General features: G+C 36.1%; 8 protein-coding genes across 8 annotated transcripts; 4 read left to right on the forward strand and 4 right to left on the reverse strand.

Annotated features, from left to right (window-relative positions):
- Positions 1 to 1,140: 1,140 nt before the first annotated feature.
- On the reverse strand, positions 1,141 to 3,275 carry B0P05DRAFT_554509 (uncharacterized protein). Its single transcript, XM_051579683.1, has 4 exons — positions 2,819 to 3,275; positions 2,338 to 2,767; positions 1,887 to 2,294; positions 1,141 to 1,842 (listed from the first exon to the last, which is right to left on the reverse strand). The coding sequence occupies exons 1-4, from the start codon at positions 3,143 to 3,145 to the stop codon at positions 1,190 to 1,192; spliced, it is 1,818 nt and encodes a 605-aa protein (XP_051431903.1). The 5' UTR covers positions 3,146 to 3,275; the 3' UTR covers positions 1,141 to 1,189.
- A 90-nt stretch (positions 3,276 to 3,365) lies between these two features.
- Positions 3,366 to 4,173, reverse strand: B0P05DRAFT_590037 (uncharacterized protein; the record flags this gene model as incomplete). The annotated part of the gene is made up of 2 exons (XM_051582775.1): positions 3,366 to 4,035; positions 4,082 to 4,173. 2 exons carry the CDS (start codon positions 4,171 to 4,173, stop codon positions 3,366 to 3,368), a joined length of 762 nt encoding a protein of 253 aa, XP_051431904.1.
- A 113-nt stretch (positions 4,174 to 4,286) lies between these two features.
- B0P05DRAFT_590038 (uncharacterized protein) lies at positions 4,287 to 5,051 on the forward strand (the record flags this gene model as incomplete). The annotated part of the gene is made up of 2 exons (XM_051582776.1): positions 4,287 to 4,938; positions 4,984 to 5,051. The coding sequence occupies 2 exons, from the start codon at positions 4,287 to 4,289 to the stop codon at positions 5,049 to 5,051; spliced, it is 720 nt and encodes a 239-aa protein (XP_051431905.1).
- Positions 5,052 to 7,218: 2,167 nt separating this feature from the next.
- B0P05DRAFT_554517 (uncharacterized protein) lies at positions 7,219 to 8,760 on the forward strand. The gene is made up of 9 exons (XM_051579684.1): positions 7,219 to 7,361; positions 7,414 to 7,440; positions 7,489 to 7,600; positions 7,642 to 7,798; positions 7,846 to 7,932; positions 7,984 to 8,085; positions 8,127 to 8,305; positions 8,349 to 8,478; positions 8,528 to 8,760. The coding sequence occupies exons 1-9, from the start codon at positions 7,274 to 7,276 to the stop codon at positions 8,744 to 8,746; spliced, it is 1,101 nt and encodes a 366-aa protein (XP_051431906.1). The 5' UTR covers positions 7,219 to 7,273; the 3' UTR covers positions 8,747 to 8,760.
- Positions 8,761 to 9,400, reverse strand: B0P05DRAFT_640023 (uncharacterized protein). Its single transcript, XM_051583732.1, has 2 exons — positions 9,000 to 9,400; positions 8,761 to 8,962 (listed from the first exon to the last, which is right to left on the reverse strand). Exons 1-2 carry the CDS (start codon positions 9,099 to 9,101, stop codon positions 8,807 to 8,809), a joined length of 258 nt encoding a protein of 85 aa, XP_051431907.1. The 5' UTR covers positions 9,102 to 9,400; the 3' UTR covers positions 8,761 to 8,806.
- Positions 9,401 to 9,797: 397 nt separating this feature from the next.
- On the forward strand, positions 9,798 to 13,046 carry B0P05DRAFT_590041 (uncharacterized protein; the record flags this gene model as incomplete). The annotated part of the gene is made up of 6 exons (XM_051582777.1): positions 9,798 to 9,812; positions 9,857 to 10,015; positions 10,073 to 10,402; positions 10,445 to 12,032; positions 12,083 to 12,858; positions 12,903 to 13,046. 6 exons carry the CDS (start codon positions 9,798 to 9,800, stop codon positions 13,044 to 13,046), a joined length of 3,012 nt encoding a protein of 1,003 aa, XP_051431908.1.
- Positions 13,047 to 13,230: 184 nt separating this feature from the next.
- Positions 13,231 to 15,152, reverse strand: B0P05DRAFT_554528 (natural resistance-associated macrophage protein-domain-containing protein). The gene is made up of 5 exons (XM_051579685.1): positions 14,867 to 15,152; positions 14,813 to 14,822; positions 14,666 to 14,769; positions 13,893 to 14,621; positions 13,231 to 13,846 (listed from the first exon to the last, which is right to left on the reverse strand). Exons 1-5 carry the CDS (start codon positions 15,120 to 15,122, stop codon positions 13,647 to 13,649), a joined length of 1,299 nt encoding a protein of 432 aa, XP_051431909.1. The 5' UTR covers positions 15,123 to 15,152; the 3' UTR covers positions 13,231 to 13,646.
- A 1,105-nt stretch (positions 15,153 to 16,257) lies between these two features.
- B0P05DRAFT_554532 (ATP-NAD kinase-like domain-containing protein) lies at positions 16,258 to 18,287 on the forward strand. Its single transcript, XM_051579686.1, has 5 exons — positions 16,258 to 16,379; positions 16,428 to 17,027; positions 17,070 to 17,370; positions 17,423 to 17,713; positions 17,767 to 18,287. The coding sequence occupies exons 1-5, from the start codon at positions 16,280 to 16,282 to the stop codon at positions 18,236 to 18,238; spliced, it is 1,764 nt and encodes a 587-aa protein (XP_051431910.1). The 5' UTR covers positions 16,258 to 16,279; the 3' UTR covers positions 18,239 to 18,287.
- Positions 18,288 to 19,328: the final 1,041 nt, after the last annotated feature.

Genomic DNA, 19,328 nt, shown 5'->3' on the forward strand with positions numbered 1-19,328 from the left:
TCGTTTATGTAAGCTCCGATCAACCAATGATAGTGATAGATCTCACATCTCCGAGGGAAAAAGGGCCCTTTAAATTGGGACCCTGTTTACCCGAGAACCCTGTTGGTTGGTTTATTTTGAAAATAAGGTGACATGTCTTTTATAGAAAAAAAAAATAAACTTTTTACTCTATATTTTTTTTTCTTTTCTTTTGCACCGAGTAAATAAAAACGAGGCGAGAAAGCCACATTGAGGATGAAGCTGGACATAAAAACGAATATTTTATCGTTTGAATAAATGATGTTTCAAGTGATTAGTATTTGTTTACTGCAAACAAAAACAAAAGAATGCTTATCAAGAAGATCAAAGTTTCTTATGTAGATCTTCTATTGGTTTAAGACATTTCTTTTGTTTTACCTAACAAATAAGTAAGGTTCTTATTGATTGTAATCAAAGATAATGTAAGAGAACTTGGTTATTCAAGTTTATGGTTTTCTCTAATACTTTGCATTTCGACAATATCTTTAGGACTTGTGAAAAGAGTTTATTTCAAGATTAGACCTTTTTATGCATAAAATATATACTCTTCTTGACATATATTGCTATAGACATTATTCTTGGCTTTATATTGTTATGCAGAACCATTGAGCTACTTATTTTTGAATTTGAGGTAGTCCTTTGACTTTGTCTAAAAAAGTCTTGCTTATTATCTTAGTGCGTTACATATTTCTGATGAAGAGAGCAGCTCTAAAAGAAACAAGTAAGCATTTTATTTGCATATCAATGGCATTATTTGCTTCGCAATCGATTGAGTGGTTTTTTGAATAGTACAAAGCTTTTCTCTTTCAGAATATTGATAGTTTGTTTTTGACAAGGTATGAATGTTGTTTCTATCATATTCTCAACACGGATCAAGACTTGAATGAATTTTTGTTTTTTGAAATAAAAGTATACACAACCAAAGAAAACCATTCAGCTTTCTTTTATCTGTACTAATATTTCAGTGAATTTAGAACAAGGCATTTCTTGCGCATAAATCTCGAATCAAAGCTATCCAATTCTTTGTGATTGTGCCTATAAAAACGTAAATATCTATTAAAAACTAACAGAATTATCTACACTTGAAATGGAAAGTGACACAAAGCCTCAACTCAAAAAAAATAAAGGTAATCATAACATGTATATTTATTATCAGTATATTAAAAAGTATTTAAGAAGTAGTATCCCAGTATAATTCACTTCCTTCTCGCGTAGGACCTGGCATACGGTCATTTGTCTGACCTCCCTTTGTATCATAAAGTACTTCAGCAGTTGGAGTTCTTACGTGCACCTGATGCTCAATCTCTTGGTCTCGATCATCGGCAGGTTCACTAACATGCCCTTGACTTGCATTGTTGTTTATAGATTCGACTACCGACCTGCTTTCATCAGCAGCAGCACTTGTGTCACCAGCATTAGTTAATTTAGCATCCTTGACATCATTTTCATCTTGCACTTTGGAGTGCATCGATCGAGCGTCTTGTTCTAGTGGGATAGTCTCTTGCTGAGTGATTTCTTGCTGAGGTGGAGGATGTGTGGCTTCTTGTTGAGGTGGAGGATGAACATCAATAACAGCTGTTTCTTGTTGAATAGCCATAGGACTCATCAAATCAATCCAGTGTCTAATCAGAGCAGGATCTGTACTGGACAATTGAACAATTCTCTTGCTTGCAAAAAGTCCTTTCAAAGGTTTACCCTCAAGCTGCAAAAGATCCTTATTTGAACTAATAAGGATTGCGCATTTAGGAATAAACATGGTCATGTCCGGTTTAAAAGGAGATTGAAGCAAGTCTTTTTCTGACTTATAACGATACAACAATCCAACTAAATATATCATTAGTTTGCACAAAGATATTGCTATACTTTACCTGGACTCAACACATAGAAAGCATCTGTCCATTTCTTGCTGTGATGCTTTTGCAATGTACTAATAGCTAATGGCTGAACAAGAGGATGAGAAGCATTAGGAAAATCAGGCTCTTGTTCACTCTTGTAGGCTGCTTTAGGTTTAACTAATTCATTGTCATGATGGTTGAAGAAATCCACCCATTCAGCATCATTTTCGATCGCATTAAAGATGGCAGCAACTTTATTCACACCTTCCAGATTTTCAAGATGGTGATTGATGCGATAGGTTTCGAATGATTGAAAGAGTTGAGTATAGGCACTAATAATCTTTTCTTGTTCAAATTGACGGTATTTATCCTGTGTTTCGAGGAAGTCTTTGTGCAATTGATTTTCATGCTGATAAAGATTTCTGACAGTACGAATAACAACTATAATTGAGTGGGTTGGATGCTTTATTTAAACTAGACTTACCGTATTTTGTCAATAAAGGATCGCGTTTAGGGATAACATAAGGCCCTTTTACTTTCTCCAAAGTCTTTTGTGTGTTATATATATCAGCATTCAGTCGAGTGATTACTTTATCAGCACGTTTACGACAATTCCACAATGTAGCTGTATGCAGTTTTTTGTCATGCTTTAATGTTTGTGTCATATCCTTGATATCTTTCAGCATAACATGCAATGTAGGCTTGATTTCATTCTCAATGAAATCAACAAAGTCCTGGTGAATTAAGCTATTTTCACGAGTGAATTGCCTGAATGCGGTCCATGCATCTTGTACGCCATCAGACGATTTAAACTGATTTTGAATTTTACTCGGGATAGTCGACTTAGTGTCAATTTTTCGATATCCTTTGCCTGTGGCGGATTCAACTTTTTTTATACGCTGAAACATGCTAAGCTATTTTATATGGATTAGTGTCATTTTAATATTAAAAAATTATAGACTCACCAAGTATTTGACAGAGATTTGCCAACTTAAAAGTCGACTACAGAGTGTCTTGACAGGATTCAGTCCTTCACGCATACTATAGATATGCTTCTGCATTGTTCTCTTTCTAGTCGGCAATCGAACCAATGAAGTAGCCTTGGGTTTGGCCATAAATTTAGGTGGAGGAGATGAAGAAGATGCTTCATTAAATCCTTCAGCATCAGCATCATGAGTCAACCAAGGTAAACCAGTTTGGCCTGCTGTTATTTTCGTATTGGGTTGTTCTGTCTTTTCATCAAAAGGAGATACTTTGTTTTGATAATTATTTTCTTGTTGAATTGTTTCCATTTTTGTAGAAGAGTAAAAGTAAAAGAAAAGTAAAGAAATGACGAGATCTCCTTTTTATTTTATTTTTTTAAAAAAAGGCTATTATACATGGTAGATTAGTTTATATATATATATATATATATATATATATGCAGCATGATGAAATAGATTTTTTCTTTAAAAAACTTAAAATTTCAACCAATGATCTTATTGTGTAATGCTAAGAGCATAATGATATCAGCTATGCCATAGTACGTCTTTTTTTGAGTACTTCATCATCTTCTTCTAGTTCATCATCGTCTTCCTCTATTTCATCCTCTTCTTCGTCTTCATCTAACGCAGAAGCATCTCTTTTTAGCGCACTTCCTCCTCCTCCTCCTTCTTCTTCTTCTTCAAGTTCATCTTCTGTTGTTTCAGGAACAACATTTGTCGTACTTGGCTGCTCTTCTTCAGACTCTTCTTCTAAATCTTCTTCTTCTTCTAGGTCTTCTTCTTCCTCTTCAAGATCTTCCTCCTCCTCCTCTTCTTCTTCTTCCTCTTCTTCATCATCCTCGTCATCACTATTGCCTAAATCTTCTTCCACGTCTGACTTAGTTTGAAGTACATCCAGAAAATTTCGTAATTTTGTCTTGAATATTGATTCGCTGATCACTTGTTCTTTTTTACTGGTATCTTTGGCAAGGACATGAAAGCGAGTATGCAATGTGCCCTTCAATATTTGTTCGCATTGAGCTGTCATTTGCTCAAACCTCTCTTTATATGTGCTTAATTCTTTTATTCTGTTGCACAATCCAACAATGTTTTCTTGCTGCTGTTCTAACATTACTTTTGGCCAGGATTCTGATGAAATCTCTATAAATTGCATTTGACTGACAAGAGCAGCTGCATACGCTTGTTCTTGTTCTTTGTAACTAAGAGAGTATAAGTCTATCTAAACTACAAACACATAACATTTACATTCCAATAGCTTTATATACATCATTTTTCTCGTCTATAGATATTAAGACATATTCCTGTGGTTTTCCTGATGTTTCTTTGGTTTGAACCATAATCAATGATGAGGATGACAAAAATAAACAAGGATGGAAAAAAATGCAAGTTAGCCCTTTTCGCTAATGAGAACACGGTCACACGCGTCTCTGTCTCTCTTTTTTTTCTCTTTATGAATCGATCCAGCATTATCTTGAAGCCTTATTTGAAAAAGCTCGTATTACAAACCCACCCAGACTTCTTCCAATTTGACACTCTAAGGAAAAAGACAAATGCAGAATCACTTCAAAAACTGAATGAGCTATTACAATTATCACACACAAAAAGAAAAAGTGTACCTGTCAAACTTGAATTCTACTCTAAATCACAAAGAAAGTCTAAGGCACCAACAGCTGTGGGCTTGTTTGATACACACGACTCAGAATGGGTGAAAGCGCAAATTTTTTTTCAATTATGTCAACAACTAGACATTCCCATTTTACAATCAGATCTCGATGCTGTGCAAGACATGATCCAAAAAGAAACAAAACCAACAATGAACAAGTCATTAGCAAAAGAGTTTGCAGAAAAGCTCTATCAACAGCATAGACAGCCTAAAATAGAATGGCAGTCAGAAGATGTTCTAAGGAATAACATGATTATGTTTGGTCCATTAGTAGATACAGAAGTGGTTGCTAAAAAATTGAGTACATGGTTGCCACAGTTACAGCCAGAAAAATGGTGGGGTAAAATACCTGTCTTGATCTTGTCTTCTCAATTTGAACTGCCTGCAGAGACAGGAAGCAAAGATATGCTGATATTGAAGAGTGATATGGGACTTAGAGGTAACTCAGAGTATGATATAGAGCCATTCTCATGCTTCCTTTTAGACATTGAGGAGTACTTGAATACGCATTTAGACAAAGTACTAAAAGAAATAGACGCAAAAAAAGTATAAACTTCTTGACAATAAATCAACGTACATTCACTTCGAGTGGTATCTAAATATTGTATCCAAATACTATTCTTCTTGATCTCATAAGTATCATGTATTACAGCCCATATTATTTGCCTATTTTTTATGCGTCAAATGATGCAAAAGTGCCCACTTACTAGTCAATATCTACTGAAAAGGGCCTCTTTTCAACTGATTATAGTGTACAATAAGCTTTGAGTGCAGATTCGAAGGCAATACTCAAATGAACTCAACTTTTTCATCTTAATAAACTCGCTTTCTTTTCCTCAGAAGCACCTAAATATTGTCTTATCTGTTCAATTAGTTTTTGAAAGCTACGACGATTTTCTTGAAATAAACATTAGTGAAATCGCTTTACAGTTTCAACTGTGTTTACTACGCTTAAGGGTACTAAGCACAACCCGTATAAATCTTCTTCTCTTTCAGACAAATGAAGATGCTTCAAGCCTATTTATACACATATAAATGCAATTAAAGGCCATTGCATACTGTAATTGAAAGAAAAGAGGCTCTTTTCAGTAGATATTGACTATTAAGTATGCACTTATTCTACACTATCTGATAAATCGTATGCTTTTGACTAGAATTTGCTATAGTACATGGCATTTCTAAGGCTAAAAAGAGCAACTTTTAGCACAACAATAGATGTCCTGTGGAGGATGGTTTTGTGCTCAAATTCCGATGTTATTCTGACATTTACAAATCGCGATTTGATTCGATTGTCACAAAGACTGGACTTCAGATGCAAAAAGAGAACGTAATTTTATAGCATATTGAAAGCAATATCGTTGTAGTTTATAAACGAACTATGGTCTGATCTATTCGTACTAAAACTTAAAGACAACATTAAAGCAACAAACGTGAGTGACAATATGTAAGCATAAAAATTATTCAACGACAAGCACTGACTGTCAATCAAGAAAGAGAGCTATTACTTACATTAAAGACACCAACAAAACCTTCCTCAATCCAAAGAAAAAAGAATAAACATAAATCGTTAGCTAATCAATATTGCAATACTTGCAAGAGAAGGCTTTTTGTAGCTTCTTTGGGAACGATAAAACACGAATTAAACGAACAACATAAACGGAGAAAAGTATCCAATCTTTCTGTAAATGCAACACAGATACAACAAAAAAGAGAAGTAAAAACTAGAAGGAGAGGGGACACACTAGTGAAAGAAAACACAGCACAAACATATTTTGGATTCGATGAAGATCAAGCCTAAACATCAGTTATTGTCCCTAGCCTTTGATTACACAAGCCTTAGTGCAACGTTGTATCTCAACAGCGCCAAAGAAGCAAAACACTGAACAGACACAACTACACGGTTAAAAGTCACTACTCTTACAACTCTTCAGGTCAACTGAACAAGAATTTGGGCTTATTGAGCAATATGAACCTTACCTAGGTATAGAAAATACCGTATTCGAAGTTGAATGGCTTATCCAATCAATGTGTTTCCCTGGCTACTTTGAAAGGTGCATGAGCAAATGACTTCTTCATTTCCTTCTCTTTTTTACAACAAAACACATTGCTCTCTAGCTGATGTATACAGAATCTAATACAGCAACTACTATAAAGTAATCAACTTAGCATATAAGCATTTTCAGATACAATTGTCTGCATTAAGATTTCTTAAAATCTACTATAGATTAACAAAATAGAGCGCTAGAGTGATAAAAGACGTATAACGAATTTACTCTAATATCCACTCAAACCGTAGCCATTTTCTGAGTAAACATGTCGAATTTAAAAAAGTAATTGTTGTAAGCATAACACTTAGAAAGAGAACCCCTCCTCCTCCCCGTTTGGATTTATTTTTTGATTGGCCCCATTCTATTGTTGTCTACTTAACAAAGAAACCTGTAATTTATCAAATAGACGGGAATTATAGACACATAAGCAGATAGGCATCATGGAATGAATTGAGGAAGGTTCAACGTACTAAAAACCCTTCAGCTATACTTTCTATCTATTCATTTTCTGAGTAAATAGAGTGTTCCCTCTATCACCTTCTTTTTATTTACCTCTCTGCTGCATTGCTCTCCATCAACTGCACAAGAAAATTGGTAGTCACAGCCAATCGAACTCATTACATTATCAAAAGTGTTCGGTTCTTGAATCCCAAGAGATCTTTGCTCGTACACCCTCCCCTCCTCTCTCTCTCTTTCTTTCTTTTTTCCATAGTGTGAAATCATAGAATGTCAAGCTTGCTTACTTCTTTAGCTGTTATGGCTGTTACCTCTTTTGCCTCTGCACAAGAGACCGAGAAAAAGGAACCTATTGAAAGTAAGTTGAATATACGCGTATAAGACAATCCATTGCTCATCATCTTTTCTAGTCTCTGCTGACAATGTTATGGTCAGACGTAAGCAAAACATATGATAGTTGCATCGTATATTAATGTAAAATTCAGCTTTTGAAATAAGAGACTTTAAAATGGAATTTGTGTTATTGTCTGCTTTCCTCGTTTACCTTTTGGTTTGGTCTAAAGGAAAGTCTGCTAATTTGTCCAAGGCAAAAACATGGTATGTTATATGTCTATCTACAATGACTAACAAAACAATAGGTTAAATGGTCAAATTGATTATCTCGAAAGTCAATTTGCTCTTGTGGGTGATAAAAAATCCAATGAGAAGTCTGTATTGATGATGGATGGTCCTGCTGATTATCTTTTGTACACTTCTGGTAGACGCAATCTTCAATTTGGTCACTGGTGGCTTAAGGTAATTTGGTCAAAAGAAGATGGTGAAATTGATACAAAAAGAACTAGTTGAAACCTAGACATGATTTGTTGACACTTTTCACTACTAAAGTTCTCTCTTTGACTGGCTTTACAAAGGCTTCTGTTGATCATGTTGTAAGTAAAAGATACTTAAAAGTAGTAGTTGTTTCTTAAACAAATATGTAGGATTTGACATTACATTTGGATAAGGGATTGTCTGAAAAGTTTGTATTTGCTGTTATCAAAAAGGACTTGGCTACTGAACTTTCCAAGACTCGTTTTGATTTGGTAAGCAAAGGAGGTCATAAAATACGGCTAATGTTATGCAGAGACGTGCTGCTAAAATTGCTTCTAGCAAAGTACTTCCTACCAATCTTGTCATTTACTCTGAGACTCAGAAATTAGCTGATTTGATTTTATCTACTCAAGTGGGTGATATTATCTTCGAGCATGCTGATAGACTTGAATCCTTGGTCATTTCTAGTTTGCCTGCTGAAGAACCTGAATTGTAAGCAAAGTTTGGTTTATGCAGGATACTAAATCAGTAATAGGTATCAAACAGATAACTATGTTACTGTCTCTCTTTCATTTGTCATGCAAAATTCTGAAAAATTCGATCCTTTTGTTGAATTGGCTTGTAAAGTACCTGATGTTGTGAGCGAATTGAGACTTCCTGCTGATGTAATATAACCCCACGATAGTGAAATAATAACTCATACTTTCTATTTAGGTCAAGAACAAGATTAACAAAAACCGCGAAGAACTTGCCAAAGAATATCACAAGAAAGTAGCTGCTGACCGTGCTGAAGAACTGGCCAAGAAGAAGGCTGAAGCTAAACGTGTTGAAGAAGAACGTATCAAGAAATTGAGTCCTGCCGAACAACGTAAATGGGAAGAAAAAGAACGTCAACGTTCGATCAAGAAGCAACAAAAGAAGAAAAAGATCTAAGAGAGATCATGTACCATTTAATAATAATAATTAAAAAAAAGTTTGTAGTTTTTATCGCGTTTATTTGCTGTTACGGTTGAGTTGATCATTGGCAATTTCCCAAGCAGGCTTGTTTGTTTCGGCTGCTTCTCGCATAAGATCCATCATATGCTGACCCTTTTCACGATTAGCTGCTTTGACTTGTTCATATTCTCTTCTTAAAGCAGGATCAAGACGCTATAAAGTTAGACGAGATCATACAAACTGAAATTACCTTCTTCATCGTTTCTTCATCGGGCACGGTATATTTCATGAGGCCATAACCAGTACCGAGAATGGCTGTGATATAGACGAAAACCTTGAATTCGTTTGCCATATTTAATATAAGTTAAAAAGAGCAGTTTGACTACCGGGGTTAGATTTTTTTATACCAACATTTGTATGCTGAATTTCAAGTGAACAAGAAAAAAAAAATCATGCATGTCAATCAACCGAGTAATACTTGTTGGAACTCAGTTGAATAATGGCTCAAGCTTGCATGAAATGGCAAGTATGGCAGAATCAAAATGGTTCTTGTTAAACCATAAGCATATGATATCAAACTGATTTTTCAGAGATAACAAAATTCTCACTTGAAAGATGATATCACTATCTGATAACCACAGAATTGAAATTATACGAATGAATTAAGAAAGAAAACCGGCTTCTTTTTTTTTGGAAAAAAAAAATCTAGAAAGAATCCTGTTGAAGTATGCCGAATAGATTCACCTGCGTAATCATGCTGCAATTCACCGCAGATGATTAAAAACAGTTCAACATAGCAGCGGTAAATTTTTTGATCGGAAAAGAAAGACGCATGTACTGCTTTCATTTTATTGGACACTTTCTTACTCTGAACAATAACGCATTTTTTTTTTTTTTTAAAAAACACATGATAATTCAAACGATAAGACAAGTTGTCCTTCATTGCTATAACTGGTTTAAAAGAGATCAACTCGTATTACTTTCAGTATCAATTACTCTTTTTTCTTCTCTCTTAATTTTATTATTATTTTTTTTTCTTAGTTTCTTTATGCCACATCCTTTGGTAATAATTAGTTTAGAACATATCCAAACAATTAACACTTGTAGAACAAGACAACTTGGTTAGACAGTAGCGTAGAAGCATCATGGAAGCACCAGGAATGTCATTTGTCTTCTAAGCAACTTCCAACCCCACTTTTATCTAATTTATCATCCTTATTCGTCAATACTGTTGCTTATTTGAATCTGACAAAACAAGAAGCGTTGGTAAGGAAATTACCAGTTTTGGGCATTGCATTCATAATAACATGTTGCTCGAATTAGAATACCATTGGCTACTTTTTACATGAACAAGACGATTTAGTACATGCGCAATTGCTCGACTGCTTTATCAATAACCAACTATTAAACCCTATCAAAGACTCCATTCATCTCGGCATAAACCAACAATACAAGTTTAATCTATCAGGCGTTTTTATACCACTGACTAAATGCTATTCTCCATCTTGCCAATCAAGCCATATTACATGTTACTCGCCCTTGTGTCCAAACAAGCGTGTATCGAGTCCATTGCGGATGACAAACCAACACAGCTTCAAAGAGACATTGAATGAAGAAAAAGTATTTTGTAATGGTTATACAAACGCACAACAGGTACAAGAATCGTACAAGGTTACACACTAAAATAAGATGTAGAAAATTCCCAAAGACTGGATTGAAAGTATTCCTCACCATATCAGAGACTCAACCAACCGAAAAGAACTCAAACGACAAGCTGGAATTGCAGAACTCTTGTTGACAGAACAAAACTACTGTCATGATCTTGATATTCTAGATCAAGTCTATGCTATTCCTTTACTCGAATCAACCGAGATTATCAGCCATCCTTCCCGTCGACAAAGGTTTCACAATAATGTATTTGGTAACTATCTTGACATTGCACACTTACATCATGCATTCTATGACAAATTAACTTGTCATAATCGGCAATCCAGTTTCTTTGTTGGACGTATTGGTAGCTTGATTATGCAGCATGCAACAAGTTTGGTTGAGCCTTATATTCAGTATGTTTCCAACCACATTAAAGCAATTCACTGCATGACAATTGAACACAAACATAATGCACATTTCGCTCGCTTTCTAGAAGCGCAAAACGCAAAAAAATGCACTCGAAGGCTAGGACTTGTGCATTACCTTACCTCTCCCACATTCTGGATAGGCAAATTTAAACTCATTGTAGAAGCAATTCTCAAAAACACCATAGATGATGCAGACCAACTCTCACTCAAAGCATCCTTGGCTATTCTCCATGACACGCTGTGCCGTATGAACTGCTCGACATTCAATGTGTCTCCTCAAGATCTCCGTTTTGAAGAACTGCTGATCTCAATCTATGTACAGAGCCATCAACACTCAAATGAACTGCAACTATTAGCTTTACCCAAGCATAGCAAATTGATACGTGAAGAAGTGCTGTGGCTGGCTCGTTCTAGTCATCCTCTTTTACCTATGCTTTGCCATATGTTCTTATTTTCGCATGCTTTGGTACTGACGCATCCTCGGGTGATGAATGAAATAACAGAATACATTGTCATTCAGTGCATTCCTATTCGTTTTTTAGCCATTGATTCAAACACGACTACTTCCATGATACGGCGTCTCTCATTTGCCTCTACCTCTATGGTATCTACTCCACTCTACTTGATCAATACACTAAGGCAACAAAAGAGTATCAATTCAGAGGGCTCTGCTCAAGAAGGACGAGAGACCATCAACCGCCGAAGCTACAGTTGGTATCCACCAAACCGCAATGATAAATTACTCGCCAAAATCAAGCACAAGCCAGACCCGGCCATGCGAAAAACCCAGATCTTTCAAGTCAAGACCAAGTTTCTCAAGTTGAAAAACAGATGGAGTACAGGCGCTCTCTCTGTTCCTAGTTCGCCTACTCATGTTGAGGTACCGGTGCTAAGAAGAGATTCTGCACCTGCGCTGTTATTCCGAAGTGGGTCTAAAAAGACAAAGCCAGAAGGAACGTCCAGTCAACAACAGAGAAGAACACTCAAGATTTGCCATCTGGCATATCCAGACAACACGTTCAAGCTAGAATTCAATGCCAGATCGGACCGATTGGTTTGGGAGACTATGATTCGAGATATCATCGTGAATTTGGACAAGCAACACAAAGCATTCAATAAGAAAATGATTTGTAAGTCGTTGCCTGTTCAGAATGATACAAGCAATGGCAATGCAATTGAAAGAACAAAATGTGCTTGTGCATTTGGTATGCTTTTAACAGTTGTTATTTCGATGTTAGACTCATGTTTCTTGTAGTTTATGATCAGCATGAATATTTGGTGGCAATAGGAACACAGACTGGTATCTGGATAGGCTCACGCAATGGTTCAAGCGCGTTTGAGTTAGTGCTACCGAACCGTGATGTACGACAATTGGCCGTGATAGATGACAAGCTGATTGCCTTAATACAAGACAACAAAGACCAATTCTTAATAGCCTACAGTCTACATTCATTAAGACAGTGTTTCCTGCATCAACAACAAGATATAGACAGCTATGTCATTAAGCAATCCAATATCATTAGTTTTTCAGTAGGCAAGATCAGAAATCAACCGGTGATCATGTACCTTACACGACGACTAAAATCAACCTGGCTTGTGGTTGTTGTTCCTACTGTTGAAGACGCAGCATCAAAAAGCTGGTACAAGAAGTTTGGATCAGAATATAAAGTGACAGTAAAGAATCCTACCGAGTTGCATATCATAGCTGATGCTGTCTTTGTTCGATCAGAACAATATGGTATAGAGAGAATTGATGTTCTATGTGAGCCTTCTCTGTTTTTGCATTCGGCCGCCAATTGGGTCTACATTGGTGCAAATATAGCACTTATTCCACTCTCCCAACACTATCATCATTATGGTATTGTGTGTGATGGACAATGTGTATATACAGTAGCTTTATTCCAAAAGCTATCGACTAAACAACTGACGCCTAAAATCAAGTTTGAGTCTCAAGTAAACTATGTTGCTTTCATCAACCATTACTTGATTGGGTTCTCTTCTACAGTGATTGAAATCAGAAGTATTGATAAAGTAAGTAAAGCACTTACTTTGTTTAAATTAACCTCAGTCTTTAGTATGAATTAATTCAAGTAATCAAGGGAAATCGCATCAAGTTTATCTCTTCTACAAATGATCCTAGACAAGCACTTTTTTTTAGCATGACAAACTCAAAAAACCCACACATGACATCCATCTATCAACTTCAAATATCCATTTGAACTTTTTTTTATTTCTTGTTTAAAATAAATATGTATAATCTGGTATGCGGTAATGTAAGAGAATGCTATGTAATTGAATGAAAGTATTAGAGAGCATAAACCTCTTCTGTAGTTTCATGATCGTTTGGTTTACTTTGTCTATGATGTTGACTATTACTACTACTACTACTACTACTGCTGCTGCTGCTGTTGTTGTTGTTGTTGTTGTTGTTGTTGCTATGGGCATGAAAAGGTGTTGTTTCATTGTCACTGCCTTGTTCTTCTTCGTGTTGTGGTAGGCTCATCCAGCCATCATGTGTATGTTCTGAAGACTCAATAGGTGTCCACACAAGATAGACTAAAAACAGAATATAAATGGTGCCAATAACACTGATAGCAATAGCAGATGTTTGGTCCACAGCATGCTTGATAAACAATAAAATGTCGAATGCAATCACAATCAAAGTCAATGTCCAACAAGCAATTTGCATTAAAGTGGAAGGTCTAAATTCGTTTGACAAGACATGAGGTGATGTTGAAATTTTGATGATTGGAATAAGCACCGTGGGTAAGCACACACTATGACTGTGGTCAATCTTGTTTTGTTTTTTTTAATAAATGTTACCTTTGCAATACATTCAGCAACTCGCCCATGGTATCAAAATGATCTACAGCAAAAATAGCAACCAACATACCAGGAATAAGAGAAATACTACGTGTGGCTGCAACACGATGCCAATCTTTTTTAAAGATATTACCAAAAAACCCTTCTGTCACATATTGACCTGCAAGTGTGCCTGTCATCGTTGAACTTTGCCCAGCTATGGTGCGTGTTAAGAGGTCGTTTTATATATCTATCTATCTTACCAGCAAGCAAACCAGCAGCCCACAGATATTTAGCAGCAGAACCTAATGTGCCACTCAGGACTTCATCAGCATCGTCTAGCCCAGGGATTTTGATAGGTCCTGTCTGATCCGACTTGTGAAAGACTTGAGCAAACACAACCACAATTGCCAAATTAACAAAAAAGGAAACACTTAATGCTAATATGGACTCAATCGCAAAGTAGAAATTAGCTTCCTTCAATTTACGAATGGAGGGCTGTTGACCTAAATCCCGAGACATCACAAGTGCACTATGGAGAAACATATTGTGAGGCATGACAATGGCACCTAGCATGGCCACTGCTTGGAATTCAGCGTTTTTCGGTACATAGGGTATCACCACGCCTTGAATGATTTTGCTGACATCTGGCTTGGATTGAAACAACTCGATCCAAAAGCAGGCAGCCATCATGGTAATAAGGACCATAAAGAAGGCTTCAAGACGTCGTATACCGTATCGCTGAATCATCATAAAAGTGAACGTATCTGTGGCCGTCATGAGTACACCCGCCCATAAAGGAAGTCTGAGAAGGATGTGTAAGGCGACTGCTGTACCTACAATTTCTAAAATGTCGGCGCCAATGATAGCTAATTGTGCAAATGTCCACAAGACAATCGTCATGCGTTTTGAATAACTTTGTCGAATAAGCTGAGCGAGATGTTTGCCTGTGATTGTGCCTAGTCGAGCTGATAATAATTGAAAGAATAGGCCTAAAAAGAACATTAATAGGCATATCTTATGGTGGATACCATACCTATGACATGAGCCCAAAATAAGAGCCAAAGTAGACTGCAACCAGCTACAGCACCTGTTTGCAAATCAGATTCAAGATTTCCCGGATCAAGATAAGCAATGGACCTATTTTAAATCAGTTATGAATGCATAAATCAAAGTAACATACATTAGCCAGCCTACAAAGAATGAATAAAGATATTTTGAATATAGTATTGTTTACCTGGTCCCATATACTTCCATAACTTCTTAAAAGAGAACATAGATTTGGATACTGCTCCTGTATCAATTTCAGGCTTTATTTCAAGGTCTTGACCAAATAGACCATTGTTAGTATTATCGAGACTTGTTGTAGAAGAAACACTATTGTCGTTGCTGATACGACGTTTGTTACCCTTAGACAAGTGTTGCTCGTATTCTATCAAGTTCAAGACGTCCAAGTCTTCTTCTGAGACTCGTCTGGCATCATGAGGAACCATGATGTATCAATGAGACGAGTTGAATAAAAGAGAGAGAAAAAAGTGAAAAGCATTTTAATCTGATTTTCCCATCCAATAGAAACTAGGAGTGACGTCTTAGATGATAATTTCCATTCTTGACCCATTAGTGAAACTATGCTATAAGACTGATCAGCATAACAGGCCATTATAACTCTTTCTCTCTATTTTCACTAATTTAATACTAGAGACTATAGGCAGAAATGCAACTTTTAAGGGCTCTTTTTTTTTTTACTATAGAAAGTTTTAATTTGAGCATAAAAGAAAGAACAAGAGCATACGTTCCTGTTTTCTGAAGGGCATGAGATGTTTAACAATTGGTCAAAACCAAATACAGTAGTCAACAATAGTGAAAGATAGTTGTGTGAATGACTATCTTCAAACAAGCTATATTCTGGAATAGTACAACTTAAAGGTGACAGTTTACCCACTGTAAAGGATAATCATTTTTGTGTAAATGTGCTGATTCTGAAAGGAAATGAATTTAATCAAGATAAAAACTAAAGAGAATTATCTATCAGTTCGCTACTTTTTTTTTATTACACAAAGAAAACAGTAATTTATCAAATGCATGCAAATGATTCGTTTGTACTAAAAACATTACGGAATGAGTTTAAAGCTTATAGCTAATATACTTATGCAAAGCGTTCTTGATTTAAACAATAAATCTAAATCAACTACCGAATGATTATTTTAAACAATCAGATCTTGATAGTTTATTATGCTTTGTGTTACAATATCACTTGAAAAGCTTCTTATAAGAGCCCTCCCCCCTTTTTTTTATTTATTTATTTATGCACAAGACGAAAGCATGAACAAATACCTTATTGGATTGCTTTTAAGTTAGAACTATTGATAATAATATAAGAATCCTCGAAAGCTACATCTCTCTTCATAGCCTATAATGTCAACTTGTCGAAATAGGAGAGCAGTATTACTATCTGTTGGCTCTTTGTTTATTTTATTACACTATCAATTATGGTTAGCCAACAATTAGCATTACGACAATATTTATCAGCCGAATTGTACAAACGCAACATGTAACCATCAAAATTAAGGTAATGATGTAATCGTCGATCGCAACATATAAAAGAAAGAATAATGATGTCGTTGTCTAGTCTACTTCTATACCACTCCGTATGCCTAGCATTTTATCTCCAAACACTATACCAGACTCATTTAACGAGAAGCACATCATAACGAGAGATCATGTAGAAGGAAGCAGTGTAGATGAGACAGGTAGGATTGTTTTGAATGTATGATGTCTTTCTTATTAAATATAAACAGATTCAACCACAAGTACAACACCTTCACTCCTACCTGCCAATACTGATACAAAATCAGGATCGCCCAGCCAAAACTCTTCTGTTTCCTCCTCTTCTTCTCCTATCATCAACCATCCAAATTTATTGCGTGAAAAAGCTGAATTAAGCAAATCCAGGAATCGACCTTCTAACCTTGAGTCAGCTCGTATCAACACATCCATTCGTTTTCACGATACAAAAGACGAAAGTCGACCGAGTATTTTCCTTTTCATATTTGTCAATCCACTCTCGGGGGATTGCAAGGGTGAAGACTTGCTTAATCTTCCTTTCCAGCATTTTCGTCCAAGACGATTTCCTCAAGTTCAGGTAGAAATCCACAATATCTTGGACGAAAAAGATCGTGCGATGGGTATAGAAAGCATCCAGCTTGTAGAGACAATGGCCAAGTTTAATAAACTACCTCCGCTTGACGATAAGGAAGGCAAACAGAACAGTAGAATCAGTGAGACTGTAAGAACACGCCATATACATGTCTGGTCTGCAGGTGGCGATGGTACTGTCATGAGTGTATTTGAAATGCTTGTTCATCATCGTGTCGACCTCAATAGCCTGTTCTTTTCTTGTAAGTACCCTCGTGTAAACAAATCGTATCTAACTTGAATAGGCATCCCGTTTGGTACTGGCAATGATTTTAGTCAAGTCTTGGGCTGGGGAAGAACAATTCCTCACCCAAACATTCTAGGCAAAAAACTGCGATACTTTGAAGATTTAATTACTGAGAGACTAGAGAAATCAGAGGCTGCTCGTTTGGATATTTGGCAAGTCGAGATGACAGCACATACTTCGGGCTATGTCAGGCTAGCTGGCCCTCAACGCGATGATGGGCATGATGCAGTAGAAATCAATTCGCAGGAACCGCAACATACTGTTCCTCCAAGTATAGTTCGAAAGATGTGTAATTATATGTAAGTGAAGCCTAATAGATGATCGTATGCTCATTTTCTCTCTCCCTCTTAGGAGTATTGGTGTTCAAGGATATGTTGGAAGTGGCTTTGAGAAACATAGAGCAGGAAATCGCTGGGCCAACATGATGGTCTATGCTTCGGAAAGCGCCAAATGGCTCTTTTGGAGACGTTTCCCTTCTGTTACTCATTTCATAGAAAAGATCGTTTACAACAATGAAACGGTGCTTGTCTGTCCTCCTCCTTTAGAGAAAAATCAGCCTAATCAATCAGAAGAAAATGAAAATACCCCAAAGATGACAAGGAATCCTATTGACTTTGTTATTCAAAACATTCCTCATATTTGGTATGTCTAGATACAAAATATAGATTGTTCCTAACCATTTTAAAAAAAATCAGGGGCAGAGAAGTTGATTTGTGGGGAGAAGCAAAATACGGCCTCGAAGTTGTAGAGAATCGTTCAAAGTACACTGATTCTGAGAACTGGACACCACAATTAGCTAATGATGGTAAGATGGAAGTCATGTCCATTGAAAACACCTTTAGCTACCTCAAAAAATTAGCCAACTTCCGTCAGCATGTATCCCGCATTGGACAGTTCGAAACTCCTTTTGAAATAATCTTTCGCGAACCACAAGATACCAAAAAGAAAAAATCGTGGTGGCCATTCAGTCGAGATAACAAGTTTAAGCGAGACAACATTATCTGTATTATGTGTGATGGTGAATTCTATGTACTCAAGGATCCTAAATCTTTAAGGTTTAAGCGTTTTGCTCAGATTTGGACGCTTGGAAAGCTAGATGAAAGGACAAAAGGCAGACTGGTGCAAGATGAACAAATATTGAACGAACAAACTACAAACAGTATCTAATATCTCTGAATAGCTATAATCTTAATCATAATTAAAATTTCAAAAAATGACTCTTAATTATTCCTTTGTTTTTTACCATTTGATGTCATGAAACTGCGTCGTCTTTTCATAGATTTTAAAAATGGGATGTTGGCCATTTAGTTCAGTCAATAGCTATCCGTCTAGAAGACCATGACCAAATATCCATAATGAAAACTTCTCGCAACTTGAATGATGTGTGTGGCATTTACTCTCTGGATCAATCAAAATTAAACTCAAGTTAAATGTGCAATGAAGCAAGACATAATCTGAGATGATAGCGTGATGAACAAGGCAAGAAATAAATGGCTCGGAAGAAAAGCCTTAAAAGATGCCATACTGCATCAGAGTAATGGTATTTCTTCCAAAAAAAAAATCCTTCAATCACTTTCTTTAGGCACACATGTTTACAAATAAGTACATGTCATAAAGCCTGCACTGATACCTTTCCTTAAATAACGCTGCTTGTTTTTTCATCCTGCCCTTATAGATTAACATGGTAGCTTCAATCAATACACAATATCTTTTAGAAGCCGTGTTCTAAAGAAACAGAATATTTAGAAGAATGACGAAAAAAATGCATTTTCTATCCAATTCTAAGACGCAGTTGTATATAAAAACCCAACAAGATATACCTGTATCCACATACATAAGCCCTTTCTTCTTTGGTTTCTACAACAATGCATCTTTGTCACCTAGTTGCTATCGTCTTTGCTCTCTGCTATATTTCATGTAAGTGCTTATCTGTTCTATATACTCATTATTTATATTAAAATAGTGTATGAAGCTGCTCATATCACTAAGCGCCAGCTTGTTTCGCCCACAATAATAGACTGCGTGGAAGGACTTTGTATTCAGCAATCTTAGAAATGATGTGGACCAATCAACCGGTTTAAGCTTTCTTCCTGTAAAAGGATTAAGTGACGTTTTACGTAATTCAGATGAAGACTTGAAGGTTTATCAAGACATGTTTTGTGAACAAACTATTGCTTATGATGAAAGCAAAAAAGAAGAAGTAAAAGCCTTGTTAAAAAGTATTGAAGCAACAAACAAGTATATCTCAAGCATTTTA

Source organism: Gilbertella persicaria (genome assembly GCF_025201335.1).
Source record: "Gilbertella persicaria strain CBS 190.32 chromosome Unknown B0P05scaffold_40, whole genome shotgun sequence".
Classification (NCBI taxonomy): domain Eukaryota; kingdom Fungi; phylum Mucoromycota; class Mucoromycetes; order Mucorales; family Choanephoraceae; genus Gilbertella; species Gilbertella persicaria.